The sequence below is a fragment of the Rattus norvegicus genome, chromosome 12 (assembly GCF_021556685.1).
Source record: "Rattus norvegicus strain SHRSP/BbbUtx chromosome 12, alternate assembly SHRSP_T2T, whole genome shotgun sequence".
NCBI classification, from domain to species: domain Eukaryota; kingdom Metazoa; phylum Chordata; class Mammalia; order Rodentia; family Muridae; genus Rattus; species Rattus norvegicus.
The window spans coordinates 22,308,504-22,330,946 of record NC_141545.1 but is presented as its reverse complement, the minus strand read 5'-3'; the positions used below and the strand labels follow the sequence as shown (position 1 = coordinate 22,330,946).

The following is a 22,443-nucleotide window of genomic DNA, read 5'->3' as shown; positions in this document are numbered from 1 at the left end:
ATCCGTGCTCAATTATTGCAGTCATTGTTACTCATTAGCTGCACTGACCGATACTGAGCTATGCCGGTCTTTTGTCCTGTGAAATAATTTCAAGCAACCATTCTGAGGTGGAGGAACTTAGACCCTCTTCCTATCGATTACATAGAGCAAGTGAGACTGAGTCCCAGGCACCAAGTGCCCCATCCCTTGGAAGATCCAAGAATATGGAGTGGCCCAGGTAGCATTTGCATGAGACAAGAATGAGAAGGCAATATAGACAGGTAGCTCCAGGTTTGCACAACACACACACACACACACACACACACACACACACACACACCGCACACAGAAGGTCCTCCTGCTCTCTGCTGCTTGACTTTGGTCTTGGTGGGATCTGTCCCTGGCTAGCCCTGGATTCCGGTCCTTTATCTAGACAAATAACAAAAGTGGAAGCCAGCGCTTCACCCTGCAGGTGGTCTCTACGCCCAGCAGCTCCCAGCAACCCACAGGACCCTCTCTGTAAGGGTGGGGCCAGCTGGGCCCCAGGCATCCAGGCTCTGCCAGAGCCATCCCAGAACAATTTGTAATGTTGAAACACCAGTTTCCCTTTATCTCTGGGCAAAGCTTTCTTGGTTCTGGGCAATTAACCCAAATGGAGCCTCAGCCATGTGGGCTCTGGTCCTTGAAGATCAAAAGTGCCCGGCCACAAGCTTTAATTATGTCATTATCTTGCCCCCCCTTCCCCCCCCAGGCTAAGGATCGGGCCTTTCCAGTTCAGGCTCCCCAGAAAACAAGATAAATCTGTGCTGGGGTGGGAGGGCACCTCCAGGCTGCTTTCCACTCCCTAGTAATTGTTTTTATTTTCACTTTTAAATACACAAATAGAAATTATGTTTAAAATAGCATACGAGCCCACAATAGACCCGTGGATATTTTGCGAATAAAGACCCATGTAAAGGAAAGTGTGGTGGCTTTTGAAAGGAAAGGCCCAGGGGCTAGGGAATGGAGTTGATAGTGTCCTTGCCTATCATATACAAGGCCCTGGGTTCTACTCCCAGCAACAAATAAAAACAACTCTGGTGATGCATGCTTGTAATTCCAGCATTCTGGAGGCAGGAGTTCAAGGTCATCGTTGGGACACACATTGAGCTCAAGGCCAATCATGTCTTAAAGAGGGAGGGGAGGAAGGAGAGGACAGGAGAAAAGCCCAGCCAGGCATGGTAGTGCATGCCTATAATCTTAGTACCAGGGAAACTGGGGCACGAGTATTGCCTCAACTCTAAGGATTAGCCTAGGCTATCCTTATAGTAAGATCCTGTCTCAACCCAAAGTAACAAAAATGTGGAAACCCAAAGAACAGAGTCTGCCCTGGTCAGAAGTTGAAGCCACTCTTGGCCACCAGGCATTTAGGTGTGTCTGGTCAGAACTGTTACCTGCAAAGCACAGGTGTGTAAGAAAAACATTTTAGTCGTGGAACAGATATACCTGTGTACCACATCCCACATCCGTGCCTGGTGCCTCTAGAGGCCAGAAGAGGGTATCAGATCCCACGAAACTGGAAGTACAGACAGTGATGAGATGCCATGTGGATGCTGGGAATCAAACCCAGGTCCTCCAAAAGGGCAGCCAGTGCTCTTGACCACTGAGCCATCCCACCAGCCCCCAAAGTAAGACTCTGTGGTAGTGACGTTTGTACTATGGATTAGTGATAATATTTTGCAGGTAGGGAGTTAAATAAAGAATATGGTTGCTACTCGTTGTACCTCTGTCTTTTTTTTTTTTTTTTTTTCCTTCCTCTGTTAAATGTGATTCAAGTACCTGTAGAAATCAGTCCTGGTTGAGGTACAAGCCTGTCATCCCAGCACTCCGGAGGCTAAGGTAATAAGATCAGAAGTTTCAAGCCAGCTTGGGCTACACAACCTGACCCTATGTCCAAATAAATAAATAATTTTTTTATGGAAAATAGTATCTGGAACCCTTTATGGTGGTTTATGCCTATAATTCTAACCCTCTTGAGCCCGAGGCAAGAGGATTGGGAGTTCGAGGCCAGCCCGGGTTACATAATGAGTTTCAGGCTAACATGGGCAACCTCATGAATTGTCTCAAAACAACAACAAAAACCCCCAAATCAAGGGAGGGGAACTTGTGTCCCCATATTCCCTCTTTGAGCCCGCAGGTAAGGATTCTAGCTTGGGAATGTGGTCAGGGGGTGGGGTGGGGGACACACCTACCAGCAGGGCTCAACTGGGACCTACACTGCCTTCTCTTCCTGCTGTGTGACTCCGGGTAAACTGGCCTCTCAGACATTCAGGCTGCCTGTTTCTCGTAGCAGGCATCTGGATGCACGTGGAGGAGCAGAAGTATAGCAGGCCTTCGTGGAGCCCACAGTCTCTAGGAAGTAATAAACCAAGCAGCAAAGTAGCTGTCACTTCAGGTGGCTGGGAAGGGATCGTTATGAAAAGAAGCAGACCAAGAATTCTAAGTCAAGATAACAAGAGCAAGTGCTAAGTCCCAGAGGCAGGAACCTGTTCAACAAGTCCCAGGTTCTGCAAAGAGGAGAGGAGGATGGGAGGAAACGGGTTGGAGCAGTGTGAGGGGGATGACCATGGGCCTTTGAGGCCAAAGGAAGGAAATGTAATTTGTTTGGGTTTCCCCCACACAGACTTGGGTTTATCATATTAAGTCAAGGTGTGGCCTCAAACTCATGAGATCCTCCCCCATCCACCTTTTAAGCACCGAGATGAGAGGTATATATACTCAGCTGAGATTTGTTTTTTTCCTGGAAAGGATGAAGCCATCAAGGGGAACGCAGAGTGTAATGCTATAATGGGACCAGCCACTTTCCCCAAACAGTGAACTAAGAAGTGTCATGGAGGGAGTAGGGCTCTTTGTGGCCCTGAATGTATGGTCAGAGCATCTGTCCTCTCAAGACAGACCAGCATGGATTTCCTCAAGGCACAACCACCTCCACACCATCAACTGCCTCCATGGTCCCCAAGCTCAACCCCATCACCCTGGGGTGCACACCAGTATGATAGAAGCCACAGCCCTGTCAGGACAGCCTCCCTGTCCATGCCTTGGTGTCACAGCTCTCAGATTCTATGAAGTCTCAGCTGTGCTCTGAACACAGATGATCCCCATGCTGAGAAAGGAGTGGTAGGTAGCTTTACATGAGGCTGTCTCATGCACGTTGGAGAACAGACCCAGAGAAGAGAGGGCTGTTACAGGAAGAGCACAGAGAAAATACTGACCAGGCTCGAGATCCGCAAAGCCCCAGTAGGACATAGGCCCAGGCACAAACGTGAAGAAGCAGATGAAGCTCTTAATCCTGACCACTTGCTGTGGTGTAGACAGTCCCTGTGAGAGGAACATTGGGGGTCAAGATGAGGCCATGGAGTGGTACTGAGGGCTCCTGGTGCTGGACAGGACCACTTCAATGTGATGTCCAGCCCCTAAGGAAGCAACACAGAACACAATGGCAACCCCAGAGGTGCTGTGTGATCCAGTGATAGGCCTCAACACTGAGTTCCCAGGGTGCGCCCATGGTGTGACCACCATGCATCCTGGAGAACCTCACGGAACTTGGTGGGGCTCCTAATGTCTGCAGCATGCTTTTTCTTGACTGGGAAATATAAGAGCATGGAGGAGGTGATGTTGCAAGGAAGAGGGAAGAAAAGAGAAAGAGCAAAGGAAGACTGATGACAGATACTTAGGCAGATAGGTGGATACATAGCGACATAGGTTATAGCCTGATAGATGACAAATACATAAATACAGATAAATGGACACAAGATAAACGGCACACAGACACATATATACGTCAGAAGCAAAATAGATACATAATAGATGATCAATGAATATATGATAAATTATTTGCTGAATGATGGATAACAGAGGATAGATGGTTGATGGGTAGATAATATATAATGATAAGTAGATAGATAAAAGTTAGGTAGATAAGCCAGGAAGTGATGTTGTGAGCCTTTAATCCCAGCAGAGACAGATGGACATGTGGATCTCTGTGAGTTCAAGGCCAGCCTGGTCTATAGAGCAAATTCCAGGACAGCCAAAGGTACACAGAAAAAAAAAAACATGGTAGAAAGAAAAGGAAAAAGAATAGGTAAATAGAAGAATAGGAGATAAATAATAGATATCTGATAGCAGGTTGGCTAATAGATATAAAATAGACAAATAGACTATATATATTATATATATATATATAGAGAGAGAGAGAGAAGCTTAATAGCTACAAAGATATGATGATACATAAATTGGATACACAGATGATAGATAGGTAAAGGGACAGCTGTAAATTGAGGTAAAGGGTGTACTATTTGCACTACTTATCATTATCCTGTTTTGTTTTCTTTTTGATAGAGTCTCATGTTGCCTAAGCTGGCCCTGAACTCACTAGGTTGCCATTGCCAATGTCATGGTCCTCTTGCCTTCACCTCCCGAGTGCTGTGACTGTATGTGGGATTATGTATGCCCCCACATACGGCCTATGGCTCTCTGGAAATGGATTCCAGGACTTGCGCCATCTAGACAGGCACTCTCCCTGCCGAGCCACACTCCCAGCCCTCATTGTCCTGTTTTTACTTTTCTGCAAAATGGAAAATTTTCAAAATGAAAAATGGTGACAATTCCTTCTTCACTATCAGTCTCCTAGGAGGCCAGGAGCTTCCAGGATATGAAAAGTCCCAGTAAGTCACCAGCTACAGGCCAACAGGATGGCACTGGTTCACACTTTTATGTGAAAAGATCACCAGGCTGAGTGTGGTGGTGCAGACAGCAGACCCTACACTCAGAAGCATCGCAGAGAGATGCTACCATCCTGGGCTACACAGTAAGACCATGTATCCAGAAAAGGAGAGCTGAGGGAGAGAGAGGAGGAGGACAAGGAAGAAGGGAGGAAGAGGAAGAGGCAGAGGACGGCAGTGACTTGGACTCAATGATTAATGTCGGACATCCAGAACAAATGTAAAGCCTGAACAGTAGAACCCTTCACCATGTACAACACAGTGGGTTTTCACTGTGTGTTGCACTGCATGCACATCACACTAACCAGACTGCCAGTCCTCGGCCTCATACATGCTAGGCCTGCCTTCTACCTCTGAGCCACGCCCAGCCCCTCACTGGGGGATTCTAGGCCTGCCTTCTACCTCTGAGCCACGCCCAGTCCCTCACTGGGGGATTCTAGGCAGGGGCTCTACCACTGAGCCACGCCCACAGCCCTTCACTGGGGGATTCTAGGCAGGGGCTCTACCACTGAGCCACGCCCACAGCCCTTCACTAGGGGATTCTAGTATACTGCTGAGCTATATCCCTGGCCTTTTAACTTTTTTATTTGGAAACAGGATCTTGCTAAATTGGCTAGGCTGGCTCTGAACTCACTTTGTAACTTAAGCTAGCCTTGAACTTGCCATCCTTTTGCCTCAGTCTCCCAAGTGGCTGGAATGAGAAGCCCTGTTAATGGTAGCCATATTTGGGAGCATTTCTTTATTTGCTTGTTTATTTAATGTAGGGTGTGTGTGTGTGTGTGTGTGTGTGTGTGTGTGTGTGTGTGTGTGTGTACATGCCATGGCACATGTGGATGTCAGAGGAGGATAACTTACAGGAGTTCTCTCTGTTCTGAGCATCAAACTTAGTCTTAATAGCAAGTGCCTTTATCTAATGAGCCATCTTGCTGGTCCATTAGCTAGATTTTAAAATGCATGTGTGTCCCAATTCACATAGAAGAAGGGGGATGAGCATAAGGAGGATGTGTTGCCTGAAAAGAATCCAAGAGCAGGTGGAAGCATGAAAACGCAGCTGCTTTCTTTCCAGCCTTGGCCAGGCAGCCATAGCTGGCCACGGAGTAGTGGCTTCCAGAGTAGCTGTGCACTTATGACCCAACACCTGAGTGCCAGCCTAGCAAAGGGATCTAAATATGGAAACAGTCCCTTTTCTCAGAAGGCCTGACATGGAATGATGTAAAATAGCAATGTCAGATATGAAAGTGTACACCTGTAATTCCAGCACTCAGGAGGCTGAGGCAGGAGGGCCTGAGCCCCTGTCTGAGAGCCTGGCTCAATGAGGCCATATATAAATCATTAAATGAGATCACAGACCAGAGATAAATATATTTCCAGCTTCGGAAAATTCTCATCTTGTTTTCCTGGAGATTCTTCCATTGCCTGAGATCATGGCTCCCATCCATCCCTTGATGGTTCAGGAGCCAGGGTGCAGTGCTGGTCCATGCCGTCTCTCCTACTCTACAGTTCCTGGAGTGAAGATATCTCTACAGGGGCTGCTTGTCTGCTATAACCTCCATGTAGGCAATCTGATCTGCACTCACAACATCTTCAAAGAATGTGTGTGTGTGTGTGTGTGTGTGTGTGTGGTGTGTGTGATGTGTGAGGTGTGGTGTGTGTGTGTGATATGTGGTGTGTATGGTGTGTGTGTGTGGTATGTGTGGCGTGTGTGTGATGTGTGTGTGGTGTGTGGTGTGTGTGGTATGTGGTGTGTATGGTGTGTGGTGTGTGTGTGTGTGGTGTGGTATGTGGTGTGTATGTGGTGTGTGTGTGTGTGTGTGTGGTGTGGTATGTGGTGTGTATGTGGTGTGTGTGTGTGTGTGTGGTGTGTATGTGGTATGTGGTGTGTGGTGTGTGTGTGTGGTATGTGTGGTGTGTGTCTGTGGTGTGTGTGTATAGTGTGTGTGTGTGATGAGTGTGGTGTGTGGTGTGGTGTGGTGTGGTGTGTGGTGTGTATGTGGTGTGTGTGTGTGTGTGTGTGTGTGTGGTGTGGTATGTGGTGTGTATGTGGTGTGTGTGTGTGTGGTGTGTATGTGGTATGTGGTGTGTGGTGTGTGTGTGTGTGTGGTATGTGTGGTGTGTGTCTGTGGTGTGTGTGTATAGTGTGTGTGTGTGATGTGTGTGGTGTGTGGTGTGGTGTGTGTGTATGTAGTGTGTGTGGTATGTGTGTGTATGTAGTGTGTGTGTGTGTGTGTGTGGTGTGGTATGTGTGTGGTGTGGTGTGTGGTGTGTGGTGTGATGTGTGGTGTGTGGTGTGTGTGGTGTGTGTGTGGTGTGTATGTGGTATGTGGTGTGTGGTGTGGTGTGGTGTGTGTGGTGTGTGTGTATGTGGTGTGTGTGTGTGTGGTGTGTGTGGTATGTGGTGTGTGGTGTGGTGTGTGGTGTGTGGTGTGTGTGGTATGTGGTGTGTGGTGTGTGGTGTGTGTGGTATGTGGTGTGTGGTGTGTGGTGTGGTGTGTGTGTGTGGTGTGTGTGGTATGTGGTGTGTGGTGTGTGGTGTGGTGTGTGGTGTGTGTGGTGTGTGTATGTAGTATGTGTGGTGTGTGTGTGGTGTGGTGTGGTGTGTGTGTGTGTGTGTGTGTGTGTGTGTGTGTGTGTGTGTCCTATTTTCTCCCACAGTGGGTTCTGGGAATTGAACTCAGGCCGTCAGGGTTGTACAGCAAGTGCTCCTCTGCTAGTGCTAGGACCTCAGGAGCTGGAAGACAGGAAGCTGCAGACATAAAAAGCTCCAACTCACTGCTTCTCTGCACCTTCTTCCCTAATCTTCATGCTGTCTCTGTCCTGTATTTTCTATACCAACCTGCTGCCTGCCCCTGGGGTGTCCCCTGACTCTGAGCTGCACCCCTGGACCACAGGAATCCAACCAGGCAGGCCCACACACAAAGTACTTGGGAGACTATGTCTGTGGCTATGCCCTTGACCTGGTGGACTGGTACGTGGGAGTGACCCCAGGCTGGTCACACTGTGTTGGGGGCTGGGGAGGTGAGGGCAGAGTCTTTCTTATAAAGAGGCACCCCACACATGGTTCGAGTGGGCATAGGTGGCCTTGCCTTAGGACTGGGGGCAAAGGAGTCAGATAGGAGTCTTCAGTGAAGCCAGAAATGGGGATATGGTGAGAATTCAAAGAGAGACGTGTGACAGAAAGAAAACAAAACCAGGCCTATCAGAAGCTGAGGCAGGAGGATGACAAGTTTAAAGGCAATTTAGTGGGATCCTGTCTCAAAAAAACAAAACAAAAACAAAAAAAACCTAAAAATCAACAGGCTGGGACAAAAGCTCCTGAATTCAGTACCCAGTGTGCACGTAAAAAGCTGGGTGTGATAGCATGTCCTTGTAATTGTGGTGCTGGAGCAGCAGAGACGGGGGATCCATGAGGCTCCCTAGCCAGCCAGTCTACACTGGCCAGTCTAGGCCAACGAAGAGACTCTGTTTAAAAAACAAAAAACAAAACAAAACATAAAAATAGGGCTTTTCTAGCTTGCCTTCAACAAATATACATATATACACATAGACAAATGAACGAATTTTTTTAAAAAGGGGCGTACCCTGTCGTTTCAGTGACTGTGGCTGTTTCCATCCCCCACATTGTCTAAAGAGATCACAACTTTACAACGCTGGCCAAGGAAGCTGGCGACGGTGCTGATCTGTGGGACTCGAGTTCAGATAGCAGGACAGGCCACTCAGCTGTACCCAACCAGTTCATCTTCTAACTTCATCATCAGCACCCACACTCTCTGGATGGCTGTATTCCTGAGAACACTGTGGTTAGGAGAAGACAGAACTGTGCAGCTGGCCAGGCCTGAATCCGATGTCTACCCTGCCTGTTCACCAAGGAAAACTGCCCTCAGAGAGTGAGGACAACCGGGGCTGTCTGAGCTCTAGGCCCTATCCTCAGCCTCTCTATCCTGGCCACCTAAGTGTCCTGTTATATCTTGGTAAGGTAACCTCTGCTCCCGCACCCTGTGGTAAGGGTGACTTGGGTCTCACATCTCCACTGGGTGAGCTCAGCTATATCCTTCTGCCTTCGAGACTATGGACAGAATCACAGTCCTGCCTTAGATCCTCCCCTTCCTGTCACCGGGGAGGCTGGGTCACCCAGGCGGCTCCTCTAATGCAGAAGGACAAAGTCCAGGCAGGTAATCTCATCCTCATCCCATCTCAGAATAGGGAGGCCCCAGCATCCCTGTGGCAGCCACCTCCCTCTGAAGCCACGTGAACTTCCCTAGAAAGGCCAGCAGCCTTTTTCCCTAGCGTCTACTTGGTCCAAAGGCCTCAGAGGTGAGAAAGGGCTCTGGCCCAGAGAGGTAGCCACTCTGCCACCTGCTGGCTATGCATCCTTCCACCAGTTGCTTCACCTCTCTGAGCCTTTGCTGGCCTCAAGGATGAAGAGATAATGAAGCAGAAAGAGTTGCTAATTAGGACTGTTGGAGGATCCGTTATGGCTGAGCCTGGCATGGAGCCCAAATGCAGCCAGCATTGAGCCTGCCTGGTGGCAGAGAAGGCTGAATACCAGGGGCACATGGCGGACTTCAATGACTCGGCTCCACCCAAGGAAGAGGAGCTCACACCTCTGGGTGACAGGAGTCCTAGGTGGCACTGCAAGAAGGGTAGCCCTGTCCATCTCTAGGCCAATCTTGGCAGTAAAATGACAGCAAGTAGCCCTAAAGGATTCTAGGCAGGGGCTCTACCACTGAGCCACACCCCCAGTCCCTCACTGGGGGATTCTAGGCAGGGGCTCTACCACTGAGCCACACCCCCAGTCCCTCACTGGGGGATTCTAGGCAGGGGCTCTACCACTGAACCACACTCCCAGCCCCTCACTGGGGGATTCTAGGCAGGGCTCTACCTCTAAGCTACAACCAAAGCTCCCCACCCCATTTCTTAAAGAAGAGGTTGTTCACATAGTTCTGGGTGTGTTGAAACCACTATGTAGACCAAGCTGACCTTGAACTCACAGAGATCTACCTGCTTCCTCCCAAAAGCTGGGTTTTAAAGGCATGCACCAGAATGGCCAGCATCAAAGCCCATTTTTTTTTCTTTTTTAATTTTTATATACGGTCTCATTAATTTTCTCAGACTGGTCTTAAGTTTATTCAGTAGCCCTGGTAGATCTTGAACTAGTAATCCTCCTGCCTCAGCCCCCTGAACCACTAAGGTGACTGGCCTGTGTCACCAGACCAGGCTAAGCATGGTTTTGTTTTGTGTTGGACTGGTTTTTCGGTCTTACTATATAGCTCTGGCTCTCCTGAAACTCATTACGTTGTAACCTCGAACTCACAATGATCCACCTTCTTCTGCCTCCCAGTGCTGAGATTAAAAGCTTAAGCCACCATGCCTGGCCTGGATTTAAATAATAATTTACCACATCACTCTATCCTCAAAGCTCCAGGGGACAGAGAAGTTCAACAGACATAGCTTCAAAGGGCCTGGGTGTGAAATTGGCTGGCTGCCTCAGAACCAGAAGAACCAACTAAACAGTTCACACATACAACAAGGTAGTCGTACACCTCTGCCTGCTTTATTCTACAATGCTCCTTGGACAAGACCTATGGCTACTCTAGCCCTCAGTTCCCCAGAAATGGTGACACTGGCTGTCAGAGGTGTCCATAACAAACGGTCCCAAAACTTAAGAGGCTCAAGAAAAAAATTATGACTTCATGATTCCAGGAGCTCTGAATTTAGGATGGATTAGCTGGGCCCACAGAAAGCTTGCATGAACTCACGCAGGAGGGCAAGAGACCTCATGGCTCTGCCTCTGGGTGCCACCTGTAAACTGATCACTCACAAGTCATAGAACCCCAGAAGGGGCATAGATGGCTGGGAACTGCCTGACTGTGAGACCCAAAACGCATGGCCATTTGGTACAAAGCCCCAGCAGCCTGACTATTCCCCTTAGAACTGTCAAGGGCTTGTAAACCAACAGAACATTGGGAAAAAAGGCAAGCACCCTATGAGTCAAGAGAATGGCCTCCTAGATAACAGAAGTCCCAGGGAGGGTGAACCTTGTTTGTTATCCTCTTAAAGAATATCCCCACCTAATGACACCCATCACCCAACTCTCTGGAACCACAGGGGACTACATCCTCTGGTTTAAGGCAGAGGAGGGTTCCCCATATGTGGCCCAGTTGCCCCATCAAAGCCTGGCTCAAGGCCCCCACCACTGTTCCTTGGCCCTATGCCTATAATTTGGGAAGCACACACTGTATGCTTGGAGGTCCCAAGACCTAAAACAAACATGCAAGGAAAGACCATTGGGGCAGCGCCTGGTGCATGCTAGTACAGAACACAACTGAAGAGAGCAGCTAGCCCAGCCCGCCCTCATTCCCAGTCTCTTCCCTCCCTTCAAGAACCCCCACTTCTTAGAGCAGACCTACCAGGGCCTCCCCCAAGGGCAGCATGAACCATCCACCTCACCTGCCTCCGGCTCTGGACCACAGAAAGTACATCCTGATGAAGTAATGAGGACAAGGGAGAGCCGTCCACTATATCCTATACCTATGCTAAGCAGTTGTGGGGAGCCTAGGTCCAGACTTGTGTGTGTTGGGAGAGTATCTGAGAGGGCTTCCTGGGAGAGGCAGCTTTTAAGATTGGCTGCACCCTCCAGGGCAAGGGTCTTCCCCTTCTTACCACGTACCATTCTCTCCTCTTCAGGGAAATCAGATCTCAGGAATCTTCCAGAACAGCAGCTCAGCGGGTGCCCTCCCTGCCCTGGGGCCACTGGGCTGTGTCACCAGTCTGGAATGCACTTTCAATTCCCCTGCCCTCTCCTGTCCCTCCCCACAGGAGGCCAGCTCATCATTTCCCCGTGGAGAGGTGGGGTCTGGAACAAGGAATCTAGCGGCTCTCAGGATCTGGGGTGTCCTGGAGGCAAGAATTGAGAGTAAACTTCTTCCAGGCCCAGCCCCTCCAAGATTCCTCTCTGCCCTCTAGGGTGAATAAGGGGAGATGGCTCTAGTGACCGCCCAGAGATGGGATGCAGATACAGCCACCAGAGACTCAATCTTGGATACATTCTGATGTTCTGATCTTCCGACCGTGCCTCAGATTTTCTCTGGAGGAGTCCACTGGAGCCATCAGCTACGTTCTTTATGGGGGACACTGTTGTCTTTCTGGATTGGAAGCAAGATTTCAGTGGTTCCCAGAGCCTCCTTGGCCTGTCAGTTTTCACAGGTCCTCTGAGGCCCGCTTGGCTGGTCCCTGGTCCCTAGTTCCCTTTTCTTGGATGGGGAGGAGGATATGGTCCAAACCTCTCAAGTAGAGTCCACTTGGAAATCTGCTGTGGCCTTTCCCACCACCCCATTTCTAGCCCAGCAACTGTCGACAAGAGGGGTGCCCTGGATAGCCTTGGGCAGCCTTGGAGGGTAGCACCTTCTACGAAGTGAACCCCACTTGCCACAGGCCCTTTGTACCTGGTCCTCAGATGCCGAGAGGCTGGCCTTGCCAATGCCAGGCGTCCATCAGTCTGAATAGGGGGATGCCAATGAGGCCTCCCATCCCTTTCTAGTTGGGTGAGCACCCTGTAGTATAGGGGTAGGAGTGGGGAGGATTAGCTCCAAGATACATTGAGAGCCACAGGGCTCCACATACTCTGACATAGGGTCCTCAGAATGGACGAATGTCACTGCTCACATGCCTTGTTAGACTTGGGACCCTGGCCCACTTTCTGAGGATTTTCCACTCCCTGTTACTTCAATATCATTGTCGGATCGGACTCTGGATTCAGGCTTGCAAAACAGGGCCATGCCAACAGCTCACAGTCAGACATGGACAAAGACATCAGGAGGTATCTGGTCCCATGGTTTGGTGGGTGCACGCCACAGAGGTGCGTAGACACCTCAAGGACTCTAAAGTGGGCCGCGAGGACAGGCTTCCTTGAGTCAGGTGTAGGCAGGACCCTGAGTTGTGGTCAGCCCCATGGCCAGTACATGGCTCCCCTTGGTGCCCATCACTACCTCACACTGCCTCCTAGTCCTCATGTCTTCCTGGGGACTCCCAGGAAGCACAATAGCCTCCCAGGGGAAACCTGGCTGGGTTCCAGTGGGTAGGACTCCGCTCATAAACAGTTTTATGGCCCTAGGGAAGGCAGAGCTGGCCAAGATATACTGGGTTGGGCAGAGATGACCCAGGCTCTACTCCATGCCCCTTACTCCTTTGCTGTGAACTGCTTCTCACTCTAAATTCAACACCCCTGTGCAAAATGAGCCCCATGGGGACATTACAAGGTGTGGTGGGTCTGAAATTTGTCATGCTTGGTGAAAACTGGCACTCACAGAGAGTGAGGAGGAAGAGGGGGGGAGGAGGAGGGGAGGAGGAGGAAGAGGAAGAGGAGGAAGAGGAAGAGGAGAGACACAGACACAGAGAGATAAGGAGAGATGTTAGGGGCACAGACTGAGAAGATAGACTGAAACAAGAGAGGGAAAGAGAGACAGAGCAACAGAGAGGAAAGACAGAAAGAGAGAAAAACAGACAGGGAAGGAAGATAGGAAGGTGGATAAAGATGAGACAAAGACTGAGACATTGAGAAACAGAGACAGAGAGGGAGAGAGAAAGAGACAGAGAGAGACATGGACAGAGAGAGACAGAGAGACAGAAACAGAGAGACAGAGAGAAAGACAGCGGGAGAAGGAGAGAGGTAGAGACAAGAGGAGAGAGAGAAAGAGAGAGAGAGAGAGAGAGAGAGAGAGAGAGAGAGAGAGAGAGATCCTGAAAGGTCACTCCAGCCCTATAGCCCGGTGGGCAGGCTTGCTGAGTGATTGGTAGGTTAAAAGAGTGGGGAATTGACCAAGCAGGGAGTGTCAGCCTTGGATCTTGGATGGCACCAGATACCTTCCTGAGAGGGGTTTTATATTCTTTTGGGGTTAGCACTCTCATGCTGGGCCCCAGGTGACAACTTCAGTGATAAAAAGTTCTGTGAGGCTTACCTCTACCTCAGAGGGTGACTCTCTCCTTTCTACCCTTAGCCCAATACAAGATCCTCCACGAGGGGCCTATCTTAGCTTTTTGATGCTGTGATAAATAACATAACCAAAAGCAATTTGCAGAGGAAGGGGCTTATTCTATCCATTGATGAGATTGCAGTCCATCATCATGGGGAAAACAAGGCAGGAACTCAAGCAGGAACCTGGAGGCAGGAACTGAAGCAGAGGCCATGGAAGAGTGCTGCTTACTGGTTTGCTGTCCATGGCTTGGTCGGTCTGCTTTCTTGTAAACCCGGGTTGGCACTGCCCAAAATCATTAATCAAGAGAATACCCTACAGCCTTGAGTACAAGCCAATATGAGGAAGACATTTTCTCAACTGAGATTCCCTCTCTAGCGAGTGTCAAGTTGACAAATCTAAGTAGCTCAGGGACCATGTCCCGAGGGACTTCCTGAGTTCCCTGGCTCTGAGACCTAGTCCCAAAAGGACTGAAACCTATACATGGGAGCTAGAGGAAGAATGTTCTGGAACCCTCCTACTGTGTATGAACCTGCAGCAGCCACCAGTTTGCCCAACTCCAGGTCCTCAGGCCTAATGGAGGCCCTTCCCGCATAACCCATGAGCTCATACTATGAAGTTTGTGTCACGAGATGGTGGGTCAGACATGTGGAAAGTCGCTTCCCTGGAGACAGCAGTCTGATACACAAGGGTCCCTGAGCAGGTTGTCCACCTTAACCTGGGACAGGTCTACCTACGGATACCTGGAGAATGAGGTTCCAGGAGAAAGTAGCTCCTTTGGGCTAAGATAGGTCCTCTTTAGGTGGGATATCAGGGCCACACACAGTCCAAGCCATGTGCTAGTAAGAGAGTGGCCTCTCTGTGTCTAAAGACTGTGGGTTCTACAGCTGACATGTGTGGGTGAAGCCAGAGGTACTTGTTGTTACACGTGATAGCATTTGGTGTCCCATACAATGACGACTTTGAGTCTGGGAGCTTCTTTTGCTGAGTTAACACTCCTTATCCACTACCCCGTGCCATGCTAAAACCAGGCCTGAGAGGCAAATATTCCTCCCAACTCATGGATGAGATCATCGGAGCTCCGAGAAGTTAAGCAACTTGCCTTGTGCCAAACAGATAATAAAGACTAGGAGCCAAGCTTGATGCTACACGTCTGTAACCCCAACACCTGGGAGGCTGAAAGAGGAGGACTTCAAGTCTGGACTACACGGTGACACTGCTAAAGGGAGGGAGGGAGGGAGGAAGGGAGGGGGAGAGGAGCCATGTTGGGGCATAATTGTAATCCCAGTGCTAGAAAGGTGGAGTATCCCTGCAGCTCCATGGCTAGCCAGCCAGCCTAGCCTACTTAGCAAATTCCAGACCAGTGAGAGATCCTGTCTCCAATGAGAGCAATGGGGTTGGGGAGATGGTTTGCTAGGTAAAGGGCTTGATGTGCAAACATGAGAGCCCAGGTTAGTCCCCAGCACCCATGCAAAAAGCCAGGTGTGTATGTACCTGTAACCCTAGTACTGGGCTACAGGCATGGGAGGAGTCCAGGGACTCGATGGTCAGCTAGACCAGTAAAAAAGGTGGAGAATGGTTGGAAGAAGGCACCTGGCATTGGGACATTGATCCCTAGCTTCTGTGTATGCAAACACGCGCGCGCGCGCGTGCACACACACACGCACACACGCACACACATACACACATGTGCACACACATGTGCACACACATGCACACACACAGGCACATGCATGCACACACAAACACACACAAATGCTTAAATTAGCACAGGACACGTCAGCCATACCTGGGTGGTACAGGTGTTAGGTCACCACTACGTCCCGTGCCAAGCACTGTGTTTTGATTCTTTTGTTGTTTGGTTTGTTGATCTTGTGTGCTGGGCATGGGACCTGGGCCCTCACACATACTAAGCAAGCATTCTACTGAAGGAACCACATTCCCAGCCCTCAAATATCTTATTAAAATGTAAACCACTGACTTGTAGAAGTCAAAAGAATATTGTTTCAGGGAGGTTGATGAAGGGGCTGACTGCCTGCAGATGACTCCAGTGGAATGTCACAGGTCTCTGTTCTGAAGGGACATCTGACAGAGAAAGGCCTGAGTCTGTGGCCCCAGGCCCCTGATGTACTTGTGGGTCATCAAGGGCCTCAAAACCTTTTCAAGGAAGGTGCTTACAGATATACATATACAATGGACTTTCTTTTTCTCCCAAGTATTGTGATGGAGCGCAGGCCCTTGAACGAGTTAGGTGTATACCAGCTCATTTGTAGGGGATTTTTTGGTTTTGTTTTTGAGACAGTGTCTCTCTATGTAGATAGCTCTGTCTGGCCTAGAATGTGCCTTGTAGACCAAGCTGGCCTCAAACTCACAAGATCCACCTGCCTCTGCCTCCTGAGTGCTGGGATTAAAGGCCTTCACCCACCTTACATTTGTTTTTATTTTTAATTTTTAAAGACTGGGTAGCACTGTTTCCCACACTGGTCTCCTAGTCTATGGGCACAGACTGGACACAGGATCATTACCAACCAACTGGAGCTGGAGACGGTGGAGGCCTCCGGCACCAGCTTCCCAATTTGGTGACATCACAGAAGCAAGTGCAGATAAAAAGCAGTCAGGCTGGGGTCAATGAAGACTTCCTGGCAGGACCAGGGCCAGCTGATCTCAGAGGAAGTACAACTAACTGAAAGGCGGGGGGCGGGGAGCAGAAGGGGGGCACCGAATCTAAAGCTAGGACCAGGGTACCCCGGATGTGAAATCACCCAGCCCCAGTCTTGTAGGAGGCTGCTGCTTGTCTCCCCAGACTATAGCCATGGGCCTGACCTCAAAGTGAGTCACCCGCCAGCCCAGCTGATTCAGCGGAACTGGGGGAGTGAGGCCAGGACTGTCCGTAGACTGAAGCGGCCAGCCAAGGTCGGAACTGTCCACTGTCTGGAAGGGCCAGCCAAGGCCATCGGACCAGCAGGGCTGAGCCACACCTGCTGGCACCCAGCCACAAAGGCCTGTCTTCATAGTCAGAAAACCCAGGCCTCAAGGAGATGGTTTTGGCAGGGGAGGCGCCTTATGCCTGAGGACTCGTACAAAGGGATCGGAACTGTGGAAAAGAATCAAGAGGCGAGTGAATCCACTCACGTGAATGAATCCACTCATGTGAGTTCACTGACAGATGAAGTGAGCCGAGGCGAAGGGGAAGAATTTGCCAGACACAGTGATGGGAGGCTCTCCACAGTCTGCCCCACTCTCAAGGCGAGTGAACTGCCCACTACAGCTAGCAAAGGACAGCGCCGTAATGAAATGGAGATGTGTTCTCTAGCCCAGTTCCCACGTGCACCCAGTGAGAAATTTGACCAGTGGCACCAACCAATCTCTTCCCTTCTACCAGGCAACAGCACGGCCCCATCCCTTCAATAAAGGAAACCATGGGGTATCAGACATGGGTACAAGGTTGGGGCTGGGCTCTATCTATTTGACTAAGCCTAGGACACCTCTAGCAAACAAAGGAGTCTAGACAACACAAAACCCCATTGGCACTGGCAATGTCAGAATGAAACTTGTTAGCTAGGCATGGTGATGCTGGCCTATAAACTCAAGAAACTGAGGCAGGATTTCATGAGCTGGAAGCCAGCTGGATGGATGGATGGATAGATGATAGGTAGATAGATAGATAGATAGATAGATAGATAGATAGATAGATAGATAGATAGATATGGATGGACAGATGGATGATAGATGATAAATAGATAGATGATATATATAGATAGATGACAGATAGATAGATAGATAGATAGATAGATAGATAGATAGATAGATAGATAGATAGATAGATAGATAGACGATGGATGGATGGATAGACTTTGGTTTGGATAGATAGAGTTACGGAAGTAGAAGGGTAGGGGTGGGGATGAGGAGTTCGCATCTAATGTGTGCAGTTTGGGGTAGGAAGATGGAGAGCTGTAGAAGGCTGTAGTGATAGCTGCAATGTGCTGTCCATGCAGGTAGTGACAAAACACTTGCCATTTTAACTCTATTTGTTTGCTTCTGCAGAACAGTATATTGGGCCCACACCAGGCACATGTTACAGCTGTGCTACCACTGAGCTACACCCCCTGCCCCTCACTGGGGGATTCTAGGCAGGGGCTCTATCACTGAGCCACGCCCCAGCCCCTCACTGGGGGATTCTAGGCAGGGGCTCTACCACTGAGCCACAACCCCCAGTCCCTCACTGGGGGATTCTAGGCAGGGGCTCTACCACTGAGCCATGCCCCAGCCCCTCACTGGGGGATTCTAGGCAGGGACTCTACCACTGAGCCACACCCCAGCCTGTCACTGTGGTTGTGGGGCAGTTCTAGGCAGGGGCTCATACCCCCATCTCCTCATTGGGGCATTCTAGGCAAGCGTTTTACTACTGAGCCACACTCCCGGCCCCTTGCTGGTGGTGCCTCTGCCACACTACCAATGAGCTACATTCACTGCCTCTTTTTTTTTTCTTTTTTTTTTTTTTTTTGTTCTTTTTTTCGGAGCTGGGGACCGAACCCAGGGCCTTGCGCTTCCTAGGCAAGCGCTCTACCACTGAGCTAAATCCCCAACCCCCCCCCTTTTTTTTTTAACTTTTTACTTTGAGATTAAGTTATGTAGACTGGACCAGACTCAGTGCTAATGGTTTTATTTGCTTTTAGTTGTTGTTCATTGAGACTGGATTTCTCTGTGTAGCCCCTGGCTGTCCTGGAACTCCCTCCGTAGACCAGGGTGGCCTCGAACTCAGAGATTTCCCAAGTGCTGGGATTAAAGGTATGCACCACCATACCTGGCTTAGCTTTAGTGGTTTTTAAAGTAAGTGTGTGTGTGCGTGCGTGCGTGCGTGCATGCGTGTGTGTGTGTGTGTGTCCGTGCATGTGTGCCATGACATATGTGTGTAGGTCAGAGGTCAAAAGTTACATTCACCTGCCTCCTGGTTTGGAACAAGGTCTCTTGTACCACCTGGGTATGCCAAGCTAGCTTGTCTGAGCATTTCCAGAGATTCCCCTGTCTACCCCTCCCACCTTGCAGTAGGAGCCCTGGGATTATACAGTTGATACTTTGTCTGGCTTTACATCTGGAGATTTGAACTCAGGTCCTCACATTTGCACAAAAAAAGCATTTGACCTGCTCAGCCAACTCTTCCCAGCTCGGTGTTAATCACTTGGAATCACCAGAACAGAGTCTCCCCCAGAACAGATTCGTATCTACAGGGACCTACAAAAGATTTAGACTGAGACTCCCAGGTTGGGAAAGGGTTCTTCATTGCACATTTAATAGTTCATGCAGCACTTGGTGACATAAATAGGGGATGGGGGAACAGGGCCACAGAATCCACAGATAGTCCACAGTGCAGGCAAGACACACATGGCCAGGGCCACACAGCAGGGAGCTGATGGTCAGCTGGAAGGGTCACCTAGACGTGCACAGCGGGGCAGACAAAGGTTGATCACACTGTCTCATGACATGCTGGTCATCCAGAGGACACTGAGCAGTTGTGGACACTCATGTGGCCCTCGGGCCTGGCTGGCTCATATCACAGTCCACTGTTGATGGTTTAGGGATGTGGGGTCAAGCCTGGTTTCAATACATTATCCCCTCTTGTAAGGGAGCAGAGAGGTTTGGGAGTCAGGGGACAGGGACTCGGGCGTTACACAGAGAGTCTGGGAAGGCTCAAACCTACAGCTTTAACCAGAAAGTTGGAGTTCCTTGCTGTCCCTTTGGGTCTCCAATAGGCAGGTTGACAGAGCCAAAGCTCCTGGGCTCCAGGAGATGAGAAGTCAGCCCAGACTCACTCACCACGTTTGGAAAGCCCCACCATCAGCCATACTTCCTGCCCAATCTGGGCATCCAGCCAGTAAGGGGTCACAGGCTTGGCCAACTGTCCTGACATGAGGTCAGGGGTGCCTGGCCTACCCAGAAACAGACTTTCCAAGAGTAAATGAGTGGGCTCGGCCACCACCTCCTGACTTTCTGGGACCATAGCTTACTATTACACCTGGGCCTAGACCTCGGAGAAGCTTACAAGGACCAGGGACAGTGTTCTGACTAACTCCCAGCTCTGGGGGAAAGCTACAAGGGTAGCCACAGCCCCACTCTTGAGACCTGGCAGGACACAGGGCCAGTTCAAGTCCGGGGATCAGACAAGAATTCCCAGAAGACTTGGAAAGGGGATAGGGTGGCCCCAAGATAAGGCTACAGGGCCACTGTGGGAGCCAGCTGTCGCTTCCCTGGTCTGGGGATGCAGTTGCCACTTGCCCTTTGTTTTTAAAAAGCACAAGATGGTTATTTACTCCAAAATTGAGTCCAGAGAAAGGAGAGGCTCCGTGCTAGGCACCAGCCCCACCCAGCCACTAACCAGCAGCTCCCAGGCCCCTGGCATAGGGAATGGGTCACAGGGCCACGTGGGGAGGCCCCCAAGGGTGCAGGTGGAATACAAGCTCAGACAGTTAGGGAGATGAAGCTGTTGTAACGCTGGATGTTTCTCTTCAGGATCTCAGAGCAGGGGCCCAGGACACGCTCAAAACGAGGCCGGTCCAACTTCACACACTTGAGGGGACCCCGTGCCACCACAGTGGCTGCACGGGGCCGGTTCAGCAGCAGGGCAATCTCTCCTGGAAGGATGAAAGGAGAAAGTCAAGGTGCTGTGTTCACGATATGGAAGAGCCTTCCTTCCAGTGGGATGCCAGGGGAACCTGTATTTTCTCCCTTCTTCTCTTCCTTCCTTCATTGAAACGGAGTCCCATATCTCCGAGGCTGGCCTAGAACTCACTAACTCACTATAGAGCTGAAGATGGCTTCCTCATGTTGGGGATTGCAAATGTACTGCCACGCCTGGTATGTGGGGTGTTGGGGATTGAACCCATGAATTCTTAACCCTGATATCTTGAATTAAAATGCAGTGTGTGTGTGTGTGTGTGTGTGTGTGTGTGTGTGTGTGTGTGTTTTCCTAGGAACTGAACACAACCTCATGCACTTTAGGTAAGCACGCTGTCACTGAGCTACAGCCTGAGCCTTTTAAAAAATATTAATTAATTAATTAATTAATTAATTTTGAGACAGGATCACAATAAGTTGCCCAGGACAGGCTTTGAACATGCCATCTTCCTGTAGGACGGCAAGCCCTACACAAGTAAATGCAAGATCCAGCATAAACTCTTTCCTAGCATAAGAATGTCCTGTGAAACACTTGTGTAGAGCACTTGTTGAGCATGCAATGTCACCCTGGGTCCCATTCCCAGCCCTGCATAAACCAGGAGTGGTAAAGCACACCTGTGAACCCAGCACTCAGAAAGCAGAGGCAGGAAGATGGGATTCATGGTCATCCTTAGCTATACAGAGAGTCTGCAGCCAGTCTGGGCTACATGAGACTCTGTTTTAGCATCCCACTTCACCCCCAAAATACATGTTAATTATCTGAAATTAAAGTTTAGATAGCATTGTCCTGTGATCTGCCTGGCAGCCCCACATGCTATAGACACTGTGATGTGGTCCAGGCTTTCCCATGACCTAGTTCCAGCTGTAAGAACATTCTGGATGTTTTCAAGACCCTCTTTCTTGTCCCAGGGCTCTGCTTTCTCCCCTAGATCAGCAAGTAGGCCCCAGGACTATTAATCCTGTGATCTCAGGCCAATCCCAGACCTCAGTTTGAGGTGACTCCAGCTGAGGCCTCTGTCACAGCTGCATGTGGCTTACCCTAACCCCCAGATCCCACCCTGGGGGCGTCTAAGGAAGCCCCATGCAGCTACTGACCTGGGGCCCCAAATGAGATGCCACATCTTGAGTGGTAAAACCCCCAACTTACCAAAGTAGTCAGAGGGTCCAAGGCGCCCCACTTCCACATACTCCTCGTTGGGGGATCGTCGCTGGAGGACTGAAGCAGTGCCCTGTGGGGGGAAGGACAGGCAAGAGTCAGCCGGGTGTGTGGGGTCAGCTGTTAGAAGGACAGTTGTAGGCTGATTGTTAGGGTACATCATACTTTGGAGAATCATTTGCTTAGGTGGGCGTGTGGGGGAGTCACTTGTTAGAGAGTCACTTGGAGCCACTGCCTGTGTGTTTCTTCTCCCATGTAGCCACAACTGCCTCCATCCTGAACTATGCTGGCTTCTCCTTCCTCTTTTTGGGTCCACCAGGCCCTCTGGGAGGCGAACCCTCCATGAGATCTGAGCTCTGAGTTGTTGTGGTTGGCTAACACACCTTCTCGGACACCTAGAACCCTTTTACTGACACAACTGAAGCTCCCCCACAAAATAGGGACCCACCCAGGCCTCCCCCAGAGGCCCTGCTGGTAACAGTGAGGATGGCCCCAAGGTGTCTGTACTTTGTCACTATGCTGAGAGCTGACCTTGGACTGCAGCTTAAGGACAATGAGCTTTCTTAGCCACGTTGAAGGGGGGGCTCTAGGGAGGCAGGGAGGAGCATGGTCTCAGGGTCACACACCTGCTGAGCTATGCAGCCCCTCCTTACTCCCAGGAGGGCAGCAGGTCTGCAGACGAAGCTGGCTCAATGATTAACAGAGCAGCTGCAGCAGGCCACTGGCCTCTGGAAACATTAAAGACAAGGCCAGGGTACCCTGAGGCGTCTGGGCAACCAAATGCCTCCCCGTGCTCACCCAGCAGCTACCTGAGATGGGTAGCTATGCGGCTGTATCATGGCTCCTTTTAGGTAAGTCCTTCCTGAGTCAGAGTCCCCCACATGTCGCCGTTGTGGGTCAGGAAGAT

At 50.1% G+C, this 22,443-nt stretch overlaps 1 protein-coding gene and 1 long non-coding RNA gene across 6 annotated transcripts in view; both read right to left on the bottom strand.

The window, feature by feature from the left end:
• Nucleotides 1-1,780: 1,780 nt before the first annotated feature.
• Nucleotides 1,781-11,501, bottom strand: LOC103691050 (uncharacterized). The gene is made up of 5 exons (XR_015634691.1): nt 11,407-11,501; nt 8,318-8,531; nt 8,065-8,198; nt 3,231-3,336; nt 1,781-2,370 (listed from the first exon to the last, which is right to left on the bottom strand). It is a non-coding gene; the product is annotated as an uncharacterized LOC103691050 (long non-coding RNA).
• A 7,469-nt stretch (nt 11,502-18,970) lies between these two features.
• Prkar1b (protein kinase cAMP-dependent type I regulatory subunit beta) overlaps nt 18,971-22,443 on the bottom strand; it is a 133,721-nt gene continuing 130,248 nt past the window's right edge. For all 5 annotated transcript variants that reach the window (XM_087577793.1, XM_087577794.1, XM_087577792.1 and 2 more), the window contains 2 exon segments: nt 21,528-21,609; nt 18,971-20,337 (listed from right to left, as the gene is read on the bottom strand). In XM_087577793.1, coding sequence (XP_087433919.1) covers nt 20,165-20,337; nt 21,528-21,609 — 255 coding nt within the window. In that variant the 3' untranslated portion in view covers nt 18,971-20,164.